Raw genomic sequence first — 17,010 nt, 5'->3', positions numbered from 1 at the left:
ATGATATCTATATAAGATTCCAGGACTGTCACCGTGTGTCACTCTGAAGTCTAAAATGTCTGAGTCAGTGTGAAGCAATGGAATGCTTTTTTTTGTTGAGAATATCACCAGCTTCAATCATCACTTGGATTTGCGGTCTGTTACCATCCAATTTTTAAGTTCTTAGCCATTTTGGGCCTTTTTTTATGTGTGACTTTATGAATTACACCTATGCAACAGCATAGGCTTTCAGGTACTTAATAGCTTTAGGTACTTTATAACAAAGCAGTTTTATTTAAAGAAACTTGGCATTGAGAAGCCGATACTTACCCATATTTAAAATTTACTTTTCATAACCTTTTACTTTGCCATGTAATTTTTTAATATTTCTGCTCACAAATAAGTTGCTAACTGTTGTTTCAAAGGGCCAGATTTTTAGGTATGTACGTACTTAATTTTTGTTTTTTTAGACTACAGGTAGAAAACAACTATCCCTACATTTAGATCACAGTTGTGACAAAAGAACTAACAGACGGAAGATAACCATAGTGTAATTATTCAACAAGTTTTACTAGATGAAACATATTTTTTTCCAGTATTGAGATCAACACTTTTTTAAAATACAAATTGGCTTTTTGTTAACATTGTTAGATAACAAACACATATTATATTCAGAATAGTGTAATTGTTTTCAGACCTTTCTGAGTTAGCAGACAAAGAAAGAATAACTTATTGTCACGGAGAGCAATTATATGAATTCAAAGAAATTTGGACCTTGGTTTTTATATATATTTGAATATAAAATGTTGAGATGGCTTAAATAATGACAGTCCTCTGTCCCCTCTCCTCCAACTCTCCCAAACCCCAGTACCATTGAGGTTCTGGGTTTTATAAATTAGAATACACAAAATCATTTAGAAATTATTAGAAAGCTTGGAATTTTAGAAAACTGACACAAGGAGAAATCTATGGCTAGCAGAGTTAAGAACAATAAGAACAAGTATTTTAAATACATTTTGACCAAAAAGAATCCTAACCATGGTATTGGGCCATAACTAGATGGAAATGGTAGAATTATCAATAATAATGCATAAGAGGCAGAAGTATTTAATAAATATGTCTGTTCTGTATTTGAGGGTGAAGGAACAGATGATGTATTCATATGATCTGATGATAATGAAACACTTTCCATCCAAGGATGTTAAACAGCAGCTACTAAAGTTAGACATTTTTAAATCAGCTGGTTCGAATAACATGAATTCAGAAGTTTCAAAGGAGTTAGCCATGAAGCTCTCTAGACCATTAATGTTGATTTCCAGTAACTTACGGAACACTGGGGAGGTTCCACAAGACTGGAAGAAAGCTAATGTTGTGCTAATATTTTAAAAGGTAAATGGGATGACCCAGGTAGTGATAGGCCTGTTAGTCTGACATCAATCCAGGGTGAGATAATGGAATGACCGATACGAGACTCAATTAATAAAGAATTAAAGGAGTATAATATAATTAATGCCTATTAGCATGGGTTTATGGAAAATAGATTGTGTCTGACTTTATTTCTTTGATGAGATTACAAGTTTGGTTGATAATGGTAATGGTGTTGATGTAATAGACTTCTGTATGGCATTTGACTTGGTACCACTTAATAGTTTGCTTAAAGAATGAAAATGATACAAAATTGACATGACACACAGTAAATTAATTAAACATTGGCTGATAATTCTGAATATAATTGTAATTGGGGAATCATCACTGAGCAGGTGTTTCTAGTTGGGACTTGCATGGATTGGTTCTTGGCCCTATACTGTTTAACATTTTTATTAATGACCTAAAAGAGAACATAAAATCATTACTGATAAAGTTTGCAGATGAGATAAAAATTGGGGGAATGGTAAATAATAATGAGGACCGCTCACTGATACATAGTGATCTGGATCGCTTGGTAAGCTGAGCACAAGCAATCAATAATATGATTTAATACAGCCAAATATAAAGTTATACATTATTTTTTTCTAGATGTAAGCCAGATTTACAGAATAGGGAGACTCTCTTGGGAAGCAGTGATACTGAAAAAGATTTGGGGGTCATTGTGGTTAATTAGCTGACCATGAGCTCTTAGTGCAACACTGTGGCCAAAAAGGCCAATGCAATCCTTGGATGCATAAGCAGGAGAATCTCAAGTAGGAGTAGAGAGGGTTTTTAACATCTGTATGTGGCACTGATGTAACTGCTTCTGGAATACTGTGTCTAGTTCTGGTGTCCACAATTCAAGAAGGTTGGTGATAAATTGGAGAGGTTTCGGAGAAGAGATGCAAGAAAGAGTAGAAGATTGGAAAGCATGTTTTATAGCAAGGGCCCTTTTGGGAATCATGATTTTTATTTTTTAGAAAATTCACAACAGTGTAAATGGCAAAGTATTAAATTTCATGGAGTTTGCATGGAACTAATTTTACAAGTAATGTTACTAACATGAAAGATTCAAGCAACAGAGGCTTCCCAAGATGACTCCTAGGGAAAAATGGACCCTAAAAAGCTTGATTTATTTGGCAGGAAGATCTGTTCCTCATCTGTTCTCCAGATGCGTATTTACAATTACCAGGCAATATTCTTAAACGACAGAGATTTGAACTGGGCAAGATGTTGCCATGCATTGAGAAGCTTCCACAAGATCAGAGGGAGGAGCTAAGATCCCTGGTATCTAAGGTGCAGTTAGTGGCCCAAACATCTCTGCAGGCTTTTCTTTCTAAAACATATCTGAATCCACCCCTTCCTCTCCACCGGTGTGGTTCATGCAAAGTTTCTGCCTCCTCTGGAATACTGCAAGATAGTTTGCTCTTCAGTTTATCCAGCATTTTGGTTCAGATGTTTGGGTCATCATTAAAAAAATTCTGAAGTTTATCTGAATATCTTCTGGGCTAGAAATCTAGGGAGCACAGGCTTTCTAATACATTTTCTGCTACTTCCTGGTTTTGGTTGTGTAGGATGTTGAGAATAGCCTGTCTTCCAGTATTTTAGTCCTTCCAGTTGTGATCCTGGCTAAAATTAGGAAATGAAAAGGTCCTAAGCAATTAAGGAGAATTATGGTAAAAATTATAATCAGATTTTACTGAAGTTCAAAATTTCAACTTGTTTGTCTGACTCTTAACTACTTTGTCTATGCTACTCCTAAATTCTACTAATAAAATCGATTGTCCCTTGTGGAGCTGAGATTTCTTCTTTCAGTCATCCACATAAAAAAAAAATTGATAAAAGCAACTGAAAGCCCATGCTATTGCATGGATGTAACTCCTAAATTCCTGTGTTTAAAAAAGAAAAGTCTGAGAAGTAAAAAATTAAATGGAAACAGGCCACGAATCTCAGTGGTGGTTGAACCTGGTGCTATTCTAAACAAAAAGAGCTCTCAGCCATGCTTGTAGCTGTTTTCATTGCTTCACACTGACTCAACAGCCATTCTAGGCTTCTGAGTGATGTTTGGGGTTATGTTTGCTGATTGTGTTGACTGGTGCCTGGGTTGTGTTGCGGTGGGACAGTTGTGTGAATTTGTACAGGTGAGCAAATGATGGCTAGGTGCTGCGGTGATGTGCTCTGTTTTTGAGTTATTGTGTGTGCTGGTTGTGTGGTGTGCATTGTTTTGAAGAACTGTGGCAGTTGAGCCAAGTAATTCTCCATCTGTGCAGTCTTTCTCATACAACCAATAAAACTGTTGCATGCAAAATTAGCCATAGAATAAGTGTGGTAATTGCTCTGCTACCATGATGGTCTAGGCCTAGTCATGGGCATAGATGCTTGCTGTCTCACTGGGGTAATTTATAAAGTCAAAATGGGTGTGAACGTAAAAATTGGATGGTAACAGACCACTAATCCCACTAATGATTGAAGATGGTGATATTATGAATAAAAAGAGCCCTCATCTGTGCTTCCATCGCTTGATACTGACTCTGCAGACAGTATAGGCTTTAGAGTGACACCCAAAATTACCATACTGGGATCTTATTATGTAGATGTCAAGAGAGATTCATTAATGAGAAGAAAATCCATGTTATCCTACAGTTTGTGTTAGAGGTTTAAAGAAGTACTTTTAAAATAGTTTTCACGTTATTGAAAAGGCTTCACAAGTAGTGGATTTCACTGTGTGAAATTGTACAGCTTGATTATAAGACATATTTTGTCCCATATATCTATATAGTTGTGAAGTTTTTGTACTCTTATACTAAAATTTTTAAACTTTTACTCAAAGGCTTGGAGGCTAAAATTGGGAGCAGTGCTCGCCAGTGGGTATGATTTTTTATTAGCTATTTGATGTTCGCCTCCTCTTCTTGCACTTCTCTGATTAACATTGCACAGGTTGATATCATGGAATATAATATATTAACTAACATGAAGTTCTGTTTGCATTTGTAAAAACTCTCTAATATTGTTTTATTTAATCAATTAGTAATTAATAGTTCTTACAGGTTGGGGGAGGTAAGATGCTCTAAACTTAAGAGCCTGTGTTCTATTTATGAAGTTTTAAGGAATAAATAAATATTTATGCAGTGATGCAGGGTTATGAAAGCAACAACATTCAAAGTTGAGGCTGCTCTAACTCATTCTGTCATATTTTGATATTGCAGGTGTGTCTGGTGAGTGTGATGGAATGTGAAATGTACAATGTGCTGCACATGGTTAGGCAAAAAAGTTAAATGCGGTTTTTCAGTTTTCAGGTGGATGATATTCTGTGTATCACACAGCTCCTTATGAGGAGGTTATGCATAAAAGTTCATATAAATACCTAATTGAAATCCTTTTTTAAATCAGCAGTGTAAATTATTCATAGCTAAAATATTGTATTTCTCTTTCATCATAAATATTTAAGATGCTTTCAGTTAAGTGAAGGAAGGGTGTGTGTGTGTGTGTGTGTGTGTGTGTGTGTGTGTGTGTATATATATATATATATATATATATATATATATATATATATATATATATATATATATATACACATCCTTCCTTATATATGTATAATATGTTTGGTTTAAATTTGTATTTAATAAAATGATTAAGATAAATGTTTGAGAGGAAAAAATAAGGTATTTAACACAATTTGTTCAGAACGTATATTTGTTGTACTAAGGTTTGAAAGGGGTCCTTTTACTCTTAAAGTATCTCTTTTTTTTTTTTTTTTTTTTTGAATGACCCAAGACCTCAGTGGGATGCCAAGAACTGCATTTGTAACTGAACTGTTTACAGAGCTGCCAGGGAACTTAATAAATCAGGGAAATCCATATTGGACAGAAAATTATGTGTTGTAAGAAAAATCTGAACAATGCAAAAGCAGGGTCGTGGGACCGTAAGTTGTGTCTGCTGCTCTCCTGTTTTGCTGAGCTCAAAAAGGTAATGGGAATGTATCTTTAACAAAATGAGCTTTTTCATAACGTTTTGATGCTTTTCATCCATGACAGCCTAATGAAAGTGGCTTATTATGTCTGATGTGGTTGGAAAGCAAGTTTGCAGGATTTTTGTTTAGACACGTAAAATGCCTTCCTTTTAGGTAATTGTTTAGAAAATATCACAACTTTGTTTAATTTAGTCCTTCAGTCTGAGCTAGCAATGGAAATTTTAGAACTTCGTTTCTTGTAATTCTAACTTTTTGTGTATAAAGTTTATTACAAAGGAAAATGGAGAGCATGTAGTTCGAGACAAGACTAGAAGAGCTCAGCAAAAAGAAGGCTGAGAGTGGATATGATTGTGCTTTATAAAGACATTTGAGGGAGGGAGGTAAACACCAGGGCAGGGAGGGGGGAAGAGCCACTTAAATTAAAGGATACTGTTGGCACAAGAAACAAATGGATATAAATTGGCTGTGAGCAAATTCATGATGGAAATGACAAGGAATTGTCTGACCATCAGAGGAGTCAGGTTCTGAAACAGCCTCCCAATACAAGTTGTGAGGCAAGCAACATAATTAGTTTTGAGAGAACTGAACAAATTTATGAATGGGATTGTATGATGGGGTGGCTCATGATGATGTGGGCAGAGCTCAGCAGCCATGGTGGTCCCTTCTGCTTTACGTCTGATGTTCCAAAAATCTCATACTTCAGGGCTTCAGCTGGTCGCCTGTAGGGATCAAGAAGGGATTTCCTCTTCTTCCCCCTCGCCCCCGCATGTATTCTGGTGGGTTTTTTTTCTTTTTCCTCTGAAGCATCAGAGATGCCCATTGCTGGAGATGGGACACTGGACGGCGTGGGTCAGTGCTCTGAGGTGGCTCCAAGCGTGTTCTCTCAGCTGGATGGTTCTTGCTTACATGCTGAGGTCTAACTGATTTCCAAATGTAGGGTCGGGAAGGAATTTTCCCACAAGTCAGATTGGCTGTGACTTTAGGGCTTTTTCACCTTCCTCTCTATCATGGAGTGCTGGTCACTTGCTCGGATTATCTAAATTAAATATGCCCAATCATTTTGCTGCCATTGCAGGAGACTCTGGTATGGGTTGCACCCCTATCCTTCCTGTTCTCTGTCTGTGACATATAATAGTCTAGTTTCCTGTTGGCTGTAATACTTTGGTCTAATTTTGGTTGTTAGTTTTAGTTTGTGGGTGCTGGGTGGTGTTGGTGTCCTGTGATGTTAAGAGGTCAGACTAGATGATCTGGTGGTTTCTACTGGCTTTAAACTCTGACTTTTTTCAGTTATTTTTCAGAATGGCATTTATACATGATAAAGAGGATGACATAGTCTGAGCTTCAATTTAAAATACCTATATCTCTATGGAAGTATGGGGTTAAGATCCTGACAGAGACAGCTCAGTCCATCATTCTTCCAAGGCCATTAATTTAAGTATTCTGCCGTCTGCTTTCATATGACACTTAAAAAAAAAAAAAAAAAAAAAAAAACGGGGTGGAATTGGGAGGATCCTTTCTGCTGTTTGTTTGTTTGTTTGTTTTGTTTTTTTTTTTGGAGGTGAAAGATATTGTGGTTCCTTTATCAAGGTTTTAGTCGGATTACTTTGGCCAGAATATCCCTCCCTCATTATAGCACTGTGATGATGCATGCTGTGTGCTGGCTTGCTGCCACCCTCCACTCTAGAAATAGCTGCATCTCATGTCGGTGTGTGTAGTTAGGTCCAGTCCTAAGCTCCAAAAGGAATGAAACTGCATCCCTAAGCTAGACTACATTCTTTCTTCAGTAATGTTAACAGAATTGTTCACTAAACTCTAGTCAGTATTATATATGCAACCCCCATGAAGGTAATTGGGGTTGCATAGGTACCACAGAGGGCCTAATATGGGATGCAGAACCTTTAGTGAGGGTGCTTGAAAAGGGGAGAATCCATCTTAAGTCTTAGAACCCAGGTTGAATTTGCAGCTAGAACAAAATTTGTAAACTGAGTATTTAGATCTGGAAGTCATGTTAAACAAAACATAGATCCAAACAATGCCATTTTTTATTGTATCACCTCAAACTATTAGCTCTGTGGAATAATGGTCAAAACTGGATTGAACTGGTTACCACATGATTGCTTCTCCCCCAAGATAATTTGCGGTTTGATGACCACTTTTGGTTTAAAAAAAAAAAAAGTTTTTAAGGCAGATTAGCTGACTCTAAGAAAATGTGTGTACGTTGTTACTGTGGATGGATGAGGTTACTGTCTGTCACTGGAATGGTGAGGTACAGTTGTGGCCTAGAATTTTTTTTTTTTTTTTTACTCAGCAACTTAAATTGCTGTTTCTGTGACTTCTAGAGTTTCTTAAAGTTCTGTAGCTTCCAGAAAAGTGGTATGCAAGCATTATGTTTTATTGTTTAGAAAAAAACGATCTGTGGCAAATACAAAACTTGGCACTGTGAAGACTGATGTTTCAAATGACAGAGACCAGTTGTGTGCTACATGTAACTGAATTTTTTTATACACTACATTCTATCCATCTGCTACGTTCTGGGAATCAGCAGGCTACTAAAACTTCCAAGAGTCCAGTTTTGACATATTTCCAAGTATAGCATTCTTGTATGTATAATGATTTCTCTTCTTCCTCTTAAGAACAGAGAGGAAGACAAAGGGACCACGTGACATTGAGGAAACCTGGTTCGTTGTACTACCGAAGAAGTTGGAAATTGATCTACGTTACAACCTTCATTTGCAGAATCATATACTGTGCAATTTACAGGATTAAAAAGATAGTTAAATATATCTCTGACAGTGTTCGCTTTCAATATTTTGAAGGCTGTTAAAGGAGATAAAGATGATCACGCTATCTGCAGTAAATTGTATTTATTTTTAACTTGGAAATTCTCCATCATTATGCATTTGTTGTTAACCATAATTTCCTCTAATGTGAGTGAATTATCTTTTTCTACAGTATGTAACTATAATGTTGTTCCAAATTGAAATAGCTGCATTAATTTCAAACAAGAATTGAGTAAAATATTAAAACGGTATGCTTAATTCTTTCTGAAATGTACAGTGTACTCAACTCTCAGCATTAGAGTATATTAAAATTTTAATTTTCAGAGGGCAATACTAGTAATTATAATTGTTCTTACCTGCCCGGATCATTTTTTAAGATTCAGATTAGTCATCCTTTTTATAGAGGTTTTTAGTACTTGTGTTGAAATTTTATTTTTGCTAGATACAGAAATCAGTCAGCACTTTAAAGAACAAGGTTATTTAGGTAATACAGAATAGTGGGGAAGTACTGAAATCCTCACCCCAGTTTTTAGCAACTTTTAAAAAGGCAAACAGCTTACTATGATTTAATGAGGAAGCTAAATAAGTAATAAGTACCTAACAGAATAACAGTATTTTTAGATCCTACTTGTACTTTTACACTTACACACAGGTCATCATGTCAGATTCCCTGGGTCTGCAAAGATTTAAGCATGGGAATAGTCATAGATTCATAGAGTTTTTAAGGCCTCATCTAGTCTGATGTGCTGTATATCAGACTATTAAATTTCACCCAGTTACTCCTGTATGTGCTCAATAATTTGTTTTTGAATAAACCATATCTTCCAAAAAGACATCGTCTTGATCTGAAGATATCAAAAGGTGGAGAATCCCAAAGTAGTTTGTTTCAGTGGTTATCGCTGTCACTGTTTTAAAAAAAAAAAAAAAAAAAAAGGCCTGATTTCTAATTGAAATTTGTTTGGCTTCAGTTTACTGCCATTGATTCTTGTCATGCATTCATCCACTAGATTAAAGAGCCCTTTAGAACTTGGTACTTTCTCCCTGGTACTTATGGATTGTAATTGAGTCACCTCTCATTCTTCTTTTGATAAACAGATTTAGGTCTCTCAGGGAAAGTCTATACTACAGCGCTACATCGGCACAGCTGTAGTGCGTGTGGTGAAGATGCATAATTACTCCACCTCTGCGAGAGGCGGAAGCTATGTCGGCGAGAGATGCTCTCCCGCTGACATAGCACTGGTGTGAACAGTACTTAGGGCAATGGAACTTGTGTTGCTCCAGGGGTGTCTTTTTCACATGTATTTTCTTTGAATGGGCCCAAGTTACCAAGTGATTCACATCACTCTGTATGACTGACATCATTATTTAACAATCCACCAGTCTTTGTCATCTGCAAATTTTATCGACAGTGATATTATATTTACGTTCAGATCATTGATGAAAATGTTGAATAGGATTGGGCTTAGTATTGATCCCTGTAGAACCCCACTAGAAACACTTCATTTGATGATGATTCCCCATTGACATTTTTTGAGATCTGTCAAATGGCTAGATTTTAATATATTTCACATGTGCTCTGTCAGTACTCTAGAGTACTTATTTTATTTTAATCAGAATGTTTTGTGTGGTGCTAAATCAAAAATGTATGCATATTATATCTACGCAGTTACCTTTATCAGCTACATTTGTAATTTCATCAAAGAATGAAATCAGGTTTGTTTGCAATGTCGATGGGCATTAATTGTATTTCTAACCTTTAATTCTTTATCAATTGAACCCCATATCAGATATTCCATTATTTTGAATTGATGTCAGGCTAACTGGTTTATTATAATCTGGGTCATCATGCTTACCTTTTTTAATATTGGCACGTTACACCAAGATTTATTAAAAGTATCAGTGGGCCAGAAATTTCCTCGGACAACTCTTTTTAGGACTCTTGGGTGCAAATTATCCAGTCCTACTGATTTTTAAATGATTATCCCTAGTAAATGAAGTGTAACATCCTCCTCAGTTAATGAACTGGAAACTACTTCATCATCTTCATATAATATGAATTCTTCATTGCATCTATTGACTTCAGTATGCTCTGAGTACCCCTTGACTTTAGTAGGGCTACTCATTTGCTTAAGTCATTGTGGTATCTCAGTTCTTTGCCTTGAAGAGTTTCAGTTTAGGTTTGGGGGAGGGGAGGGGAACAGGTCTAAAGAATCTAAACTAAACTAAATCTTTCTTGTTCAAAAAGCGGCCTCAAGCCGACCTAATAGAAAGTCCCCAAATTATGCAAGAGATTAATCACTATTAATTATAGACTTCTAAGAGGTTGAAAAATTAAATGTCATAATCTGAAAGTTAAGAAAGTTTGAGTAAATGGAAATTTTGGGCACAACGCTTTCACACAAAGGATAATATATTAAAATTATTGTGTAGATGATTGTGAAGCCAAGATTAGAGTTCAACTTTCAAATGAATTAAAGAGTATTCTTAAAAAGCAGAAAGTGGAGTTAAGATGAACCAAAATAAAAAGGCTGAGCTGTTGGGCTTGACGGTCCATCAAACAAACAAACAAACAAAAACAACTATGTTTCTAAATTTCTCATATTCCTAATATAGAATGTGTTGTTTTGTTAAGGGTGCAGATCAGTTTTTTACTATTTCTAATTATTTATTTATGTGCTGTCAGTGTGCTTGGCATTGTCTAACAGTGTCACAATCTCTGTCCCATGGTCCAGTTCAGTTTTGTTTACTAATGTGCATTTCTCTTTTTGGTGGAATATGAAAAAATATGCTGCTTTATATATTATAGCACAGTTCTCCGCTACTATTAGTTTAGATATGTCATTGAATATCAGATATACTGTGTTGATACATATATCATTTTTCCTGTTTCCCAAACTTCCTCTCCAAAAGCCGCCTTTTTCTTTTGTAATATTGAACAACCAAAACTAGTAGAAAACTAAACCGCAGAATTGTTCATTGACCTTTATCTTTCTTGTCTCTTTTTAAATAGGTTTTCGAAAAATAAGTCTAGATGATCTCCGAAAGGCATATATCGTGAAAGATGTGCAGCAGTATATTCTCCATCGTTTAGATCAAGAAGAAGCACTGAGACAACATCTCACAAAAGAAACTGCAGAAATGCTAAACCAGCTTCACATCAAAAGCAGTGGTTGCTTTTTATATCTAGAACGTGTCCTAGATGGAGTTGTGGAAAATTTTATCATGCTAAGAGAGATCCGTGACATTCCTGGAACACTAAATGGCCTTTATCTCTGGCTTTGTCAGAGGCTTTTTGTAAGAAAACAGTTTGCAAAGGTCCAGCCCATTCTGAATGTAATTCTTGCAGCTTGTAGGCCATTGACTACAACAGAATTGTATCATGCAGTGTGGACCAAAAACATGACCTTGACTATGGAAGACTTTCAACGCAAACTAGATGTTCTGTCAAAAGTTCTTGTTGATGGGCTAGGAAATACTAAAATTTTGTTTCATTACAGTTTTGCAGAATGGCTGCTGGATGTAAAGCACTGTACACAGAAATATTTATGTAATGCAGCAGAGGGACACAGAATGTTAGCAATGAGTTACACTTGTCAAGCAAAGGATTTGACACCATTAGAGGCCCAAGAATTTGCATTGCATCTAATTAATTCAAATTTGCAGTTAGAGACTTCTGAGTTGGCTTTGTGGATGATATGGAATGGCACACCAGTCAAAGACTCTTTGTCCACTTTAATCCCCAAAGAGCAGGAAGTACTACAACTGCTAGTAAAAGCTGGTGCTCATGTCAACAGTGAAGATGACCGTACATCTTGCATTGTACGACAAGCTCTGGAAAGAGAAGATTCCATTCGGACCCTGTTAGATAATGGAGCATCAGTAAATCAGTGTGATTCAAATGGGAGAACATTGTTAGCTAATGCTGCATATAGTGGCAATCTTGATGTTGTTAATTTACTTGTTTCTAGAGGAGCAGATTTAGAAATAGAAGATACTCACGGGCAGACAGCACTTACTTTAGCTGCTCGACAAGGACATACCAAGGTTGTCAATTGTTTGATTGGATGTGGGGCTAATGTAAATCACACTGATCATGATGGCTGGACAGCACTACGATCTGCAGCTTGGGGTGGACACACCGAGGTGGTTTCTGCACTCCTTTACGCTGGAGTCAAAGTGGATTGTGCAGATGCTGACAGTCGAACAGCCTTGAGAGCAGCGGCATGGGGAGGACATGAAGATATAGTGCTGAATCTGCTACAACATGGAGCTGAAGTCAACAAAGCTGATAATGAAGGTAGAACAGCTTTGATTGCAGCAGCATACATGGGACATAAAGAGATTGTGGAGCACCTCCTTGACCATGGTGCAGAGGTAAATCATGAGGATGTGGATGGAAGGACTGCTCTGTCTGTTGCTGCACTTTGTGTACCTGCTAGTAAGGGGCATGCTTCAGTGGTTAGCCTTTTAATTGACCGTGGTGCTGAAGTAGATCATTGTGACAAAGATGGTATGACTCCACTGTTGGTAGCTGCCTACGAAGGGCATGTAGATGTTGTTGACTTACTTCTAGAAGGAGGAGCTGATGTGGATCACACTGACAATAATGGCCGTACACCCCTTCTGGCAGCAGCCTCTATGGGCCATGCTTCAGTTGTAAATGCTCTTTTATTTTGGGGTGCTGCTGTGGACAGCATTGATAGCGAAGGGCGAACAGTTCTTAGTATAGCCTCTGCCCAAGGTAATGTTGAAGTAGTACGGACTCTGCTGGACAGAGGCCTAGATGAAAATCATAGAGATGATGCAGGATGGACACCTTTGCACATGGCAGCTTTTGAAGGTCACAGGTTGATATGTGAAGCACTTATAGAACAAGGTGCTAGAACAAATGAAATTGATAATGATGGACGTATACCTTTCATACTGGCTGCACAAGAAGGTCACTATGATTGTGTACAGATATTACTGGAAAATAAATCTAACATTGATCAGAGAGGCTACGATGGGAGAAATTCTCTCCGAGTTGCTGCTTTAGAAGGTCATAGAGATATAGTTGAACTACTTTTCAGCCATGGAGCAGATGTAAACTACAAAGATGCTGATGGCCGGCCAACACTTTACATCTTGGCATTAGAAAACCAGCTTACAATGGCCGAGTATTTTTTAGAAAATGGTGCAAATGTAGAAGCAAGCGATGCAGAAGGAAGGACAGCACTCCATGTTTCCTGCTGGCAAGGCCATTTGGAGATGGTGCAGATACTGATAACATACCATGCTGATGTGAATGCTGCAGACAATGAGAAGCGATCTGCTTTGCAATCTGCTGCTTGGCAAGGCCATGTGAAAGTAGTTCGTCTTTTGATTGAGCATGGAGCCTTAGTTGACCACACCTGTAATCAAGGTGCTACTGCACTCTGCATTGCAGCACAAGAAGGACACATTGATGTTGTGCAGATATTGCTGGAGCATGGTGCTGATCCGAATCATGCAGATCAATTTGGACGTACTGCTATGCGTGTTGCAGCAAAAAATGGACATTCTCAGATTATTAAATTACTGGAAAAATATGGTGCATCTAGTCTAAATGGCTGCACTCCATCACCAGTCCACACAATGGAGCAAAAACCCTTGCAGTCAGTCTCTTCAAAAATGCAGTCATTAACAATAAAATCAAATAGTTCAGGGAGCACTGGTGGAGGAGATATGCAGCCTACTATGCGTGGTTTGTCTAATGGGCCTGCTCATGCTTTTAGTTCTCCCTCAGAATCTCCAGATTCTACAGTGGACCGCCAGAAGTCGTCCTTATCAAATAATTCGCTGAAAAGTTCCAAAAACTCTTCTCTGCGTACTACGTCATCTACAGCAACTGCCCAGACAGTGCCTATAGATAGTTTCCATAGTATGTCATTTACAGAACAAATACAGCAGCATTCACTGCCTCGTAGCAGAAGCAGGCAGTCAATTGTTTCTCCTTCTTCCACAACTCATTCCTTAAGTCAGAATCATAATTCACCAAGTAGTGAATTTGAATGGAGCCAAGTAAAACCTAGTTTGAAATCAACTAAAGCAAACAAAGGGGGAAAAACAGAAAACTCCAGCAAATCTGGATCTGCCGGGAAAAAAATCAAGCCGAGCAGCTCCTCTCAACCAAAAGTTTTAGAATATGAAATGACTCAGTTTGATAAACGAATACCTGTTGCTAAATCTGGAACCAGTGTGCCACTTAAATCAACTCCAGCAGAGCCACAGTGCAAAATTTTGGTCCCTCCATCTCCACAAGAAGTTGGTCGACCTCAGCAACAATTCCTAATTCACCAACAGAGTGGGGAACAGAAGAAGCGAAATGGAATAATGACAAACCCAAATTATCACCTTCAAAGCAATCAGGTTTTTCTTGGTAGGGTTTCTGTCCCACGAACAGGACAGGAGAGAGGACTTCAGGAAGTTTTGGAAGGCTGTCCTCCTGCAGAGACAGAACTAAGCCTTAAGCAAGCCTTAAAACTTCAGCTTGAGGGAACTGACCCAAGTTTCAACTACAAGAAGGAAACACCACTGTAATAGGTAAGCCGCTTATCATAATCACATAGGGCTTTTCTGCATGGTGCATTAGTGTGCACCAGCTGGGGTGTAAGTTCTAGTGCACACCATTGTATTGCACGGGCCATGTAGACCCTGCTGGCGCACACTAAAAATTCCTTAGTGCATGTTGACATAGTCCCAAATAGTATTATGTCACTGCACACTGGGGAGATTTTAATGCACGCCAGTAGGGTCCACATGGACAGCATACGACACACTGGTATTCACTAGAACTTGCATCTTAGCTGGTACACAGTAATGCACCATGTAGACAACCCATAGACAAAATATGTGCATTTTAAATAAATAAAATATAACGTGTAATTTTTTTTAAACAAATTTTTAATCAAAATTGTGAAGTGTCAAATTGGATTTCTACATTATAAAATGTTTTTCAAAACGTCAGAATAAAACAATTGGATGATCAATACACCTTCTTGTAAATGATATAAAGCTAAAGGCAAGGTGTTGCTCCAGTACTTTTGATAAGTAGCTGAATAAGTAGCATGTTTCATACATTCTTAATTCACGGCATTATTTTCAACTGAAAGGCTAACATTAAAATACCTTGCTATATTTTCAGTGCTACACTGAAATTCATTTGTTTACATATACACTATTCAAGAAACTGTAAAATATATGTTCAGGTTACAAGAATAAGTTCTCTACAACTTTAAATTGAAATATTTAATGTGGCCTATATCCTGCAGTGAGAGAAGTACAGAACAATGCCTTTTTAAAGGAGATGGGATTCTAAATGGCCTTCATGCATCTCATTGTAGGATTGCATTATGGGACCAGTTTTCTGAGTGTGGGAATTGTGTATTCATACAAAGGTTCTTAAGTATAATCTAAGACTCCAGATGAAATTAATTTTGGTTTCTCACTCTCTACGTAATACATTTTCAAGCACAAATTCTGCAGCTTTTAATAGTTTTTTTTCCAACAGAAAATTATCCAGGAGTTAGTTAAATAGTTAATTCACTCTCCTCCAACCTTTATACCCGCAACATCCTGATGAAGTTTGAGTTTTTGTTAAGGTATTGTGACTTTATTAATAATGATCCCAATAAACATTTGAATTTCAGAGGAGCAGCATCTTTCTGAAATGCAAAAGCTTCATATACATTGCTTATTTCCCATAATATTTCTTTTCTTTGTTTACATTAACATTAGAATGCTGACAGACCAGATTTGTTCCTTCTTAGAACAAAAATGTTCTTGTTAGCTGGCTTAGTCTTGCAGCAAGTCAACAAGGATGTTTTTTTGTGAAAGTTGCTTATTAGTTTTGTGTCAATTACCTGATGGTGAGACATTCATACATCTTATTCTAGCAAAAAAAAAAGAGGGTTTTTATCCCAGGCCGCCTTGGAATGTAGAAGTCATTTTCACTGACATGTATGTCCCCTCCTACTATTCCTAGGCTACAAGTTTAGTTCCTGAGGTTTATTGTAAAGGGAAAAAACCAAAGTATTATACAAAATCCTAAGCTGCTTCCCCAAATGTTTGATGCAGCTCTAATGCTAACCAGTTAAAACAACTTGATGGCTCAGACAAAGGCCATTCAGAGCTTGCCTCTATATAAAACTTTAGTATTACTATCTTCAGTAAACTATCTTCAATTATATAGCAACTGTAGCTGCCACCTTGTTTCTAGTAGATGTCTTGGGGTAAAATTTTCAAAAGCACCTATGTTACTTAGGATCCTAAATCTCATTAGAAGTCAACAGGAGTTAGACTCCAAAATGTGCTAGTCATTTTTGAAAATGGGATTTAGGTTCCTACAGCACTTTTGTATGTTTGAAAATTTTACCCCTGTTCCATATAATATTTTATAAGGTTAAAATGCTGCATAATCAGTCTCTTTATTTCATAACTCTTCTATAATGTGAGCACCCCAAACACTGTTTTGAATTTCATTTCACTTAATTGTTTAAAATAACATCATGGAACTGTGAAAGCTGTGTCAAGGAGTCCACCAGAACAAAACTGTGCAGGAGCGTAGATACAATCATTCAATTTGCTAACTCTTTAGAATTGTCTGACTTAAATGGATTTAAAATATAAGAAAAGTTTGTGGAAATAACCATGTATAATTTTATAACTATATGTTGACTCTGTTCATTAGCTCTTTTTCAATTTAACACCTGCCCACCTGCATAGTGTTAAAGTGAAATATGACCAAAGAGTAGCTTTTGCGTTCTTTTTAATCTTTTTACAACTGTTTTAAATGTAAACTTGCATATCATTTGTTGTGGTGACAGCTGAATGGTGCAGCCTCAAAAGTATCTTTTA

At 37.0% G+C, this 17,010-nt stretch overlaps 1 protein-coding gene across 1 annotated transcript in view; it reads left to right on the top strand.

Annotated features, from left to right (window-relative positions):
- Nucleotides 1–14,694, top strand: part of ANKRD50 (ankyrin repeat domain containing 50) — a 45,694-nt gene extending 31,000 nt beyond the window's left edge. Inside the window, exon 3 of the mRNA XM_065405624.1 lies at nt 11,147–14,694. Coding sequence (XP_065261696.1) covers nt 11,147–14,694 — 3,548 coding nt within the window. The remainder of the gene's footprint in view (nt 1–11,146) is intronic.
- Nucleotides 14,695–17,010: the final 2,316 nt, after the last annotated feature.

Source organism: Emys orbicularis, chromosome 5, assembly GCF_028017835.1.
Source record: "Emys orbicularis isolate rEmyOrb1 chromosome 5, rEmyOrb1.hap1, whole genome shotgun sequence".
NCBI lineage: Eukaryota > Metazoa > Chordata > Testudines > Emydidae > Emys > Emys orbicularis.
The sequence above is the reverse complement of the archived record's forward strand: the minus strand, read 5'-3'. Positions and strand labels throughout refer to the sequence as shown.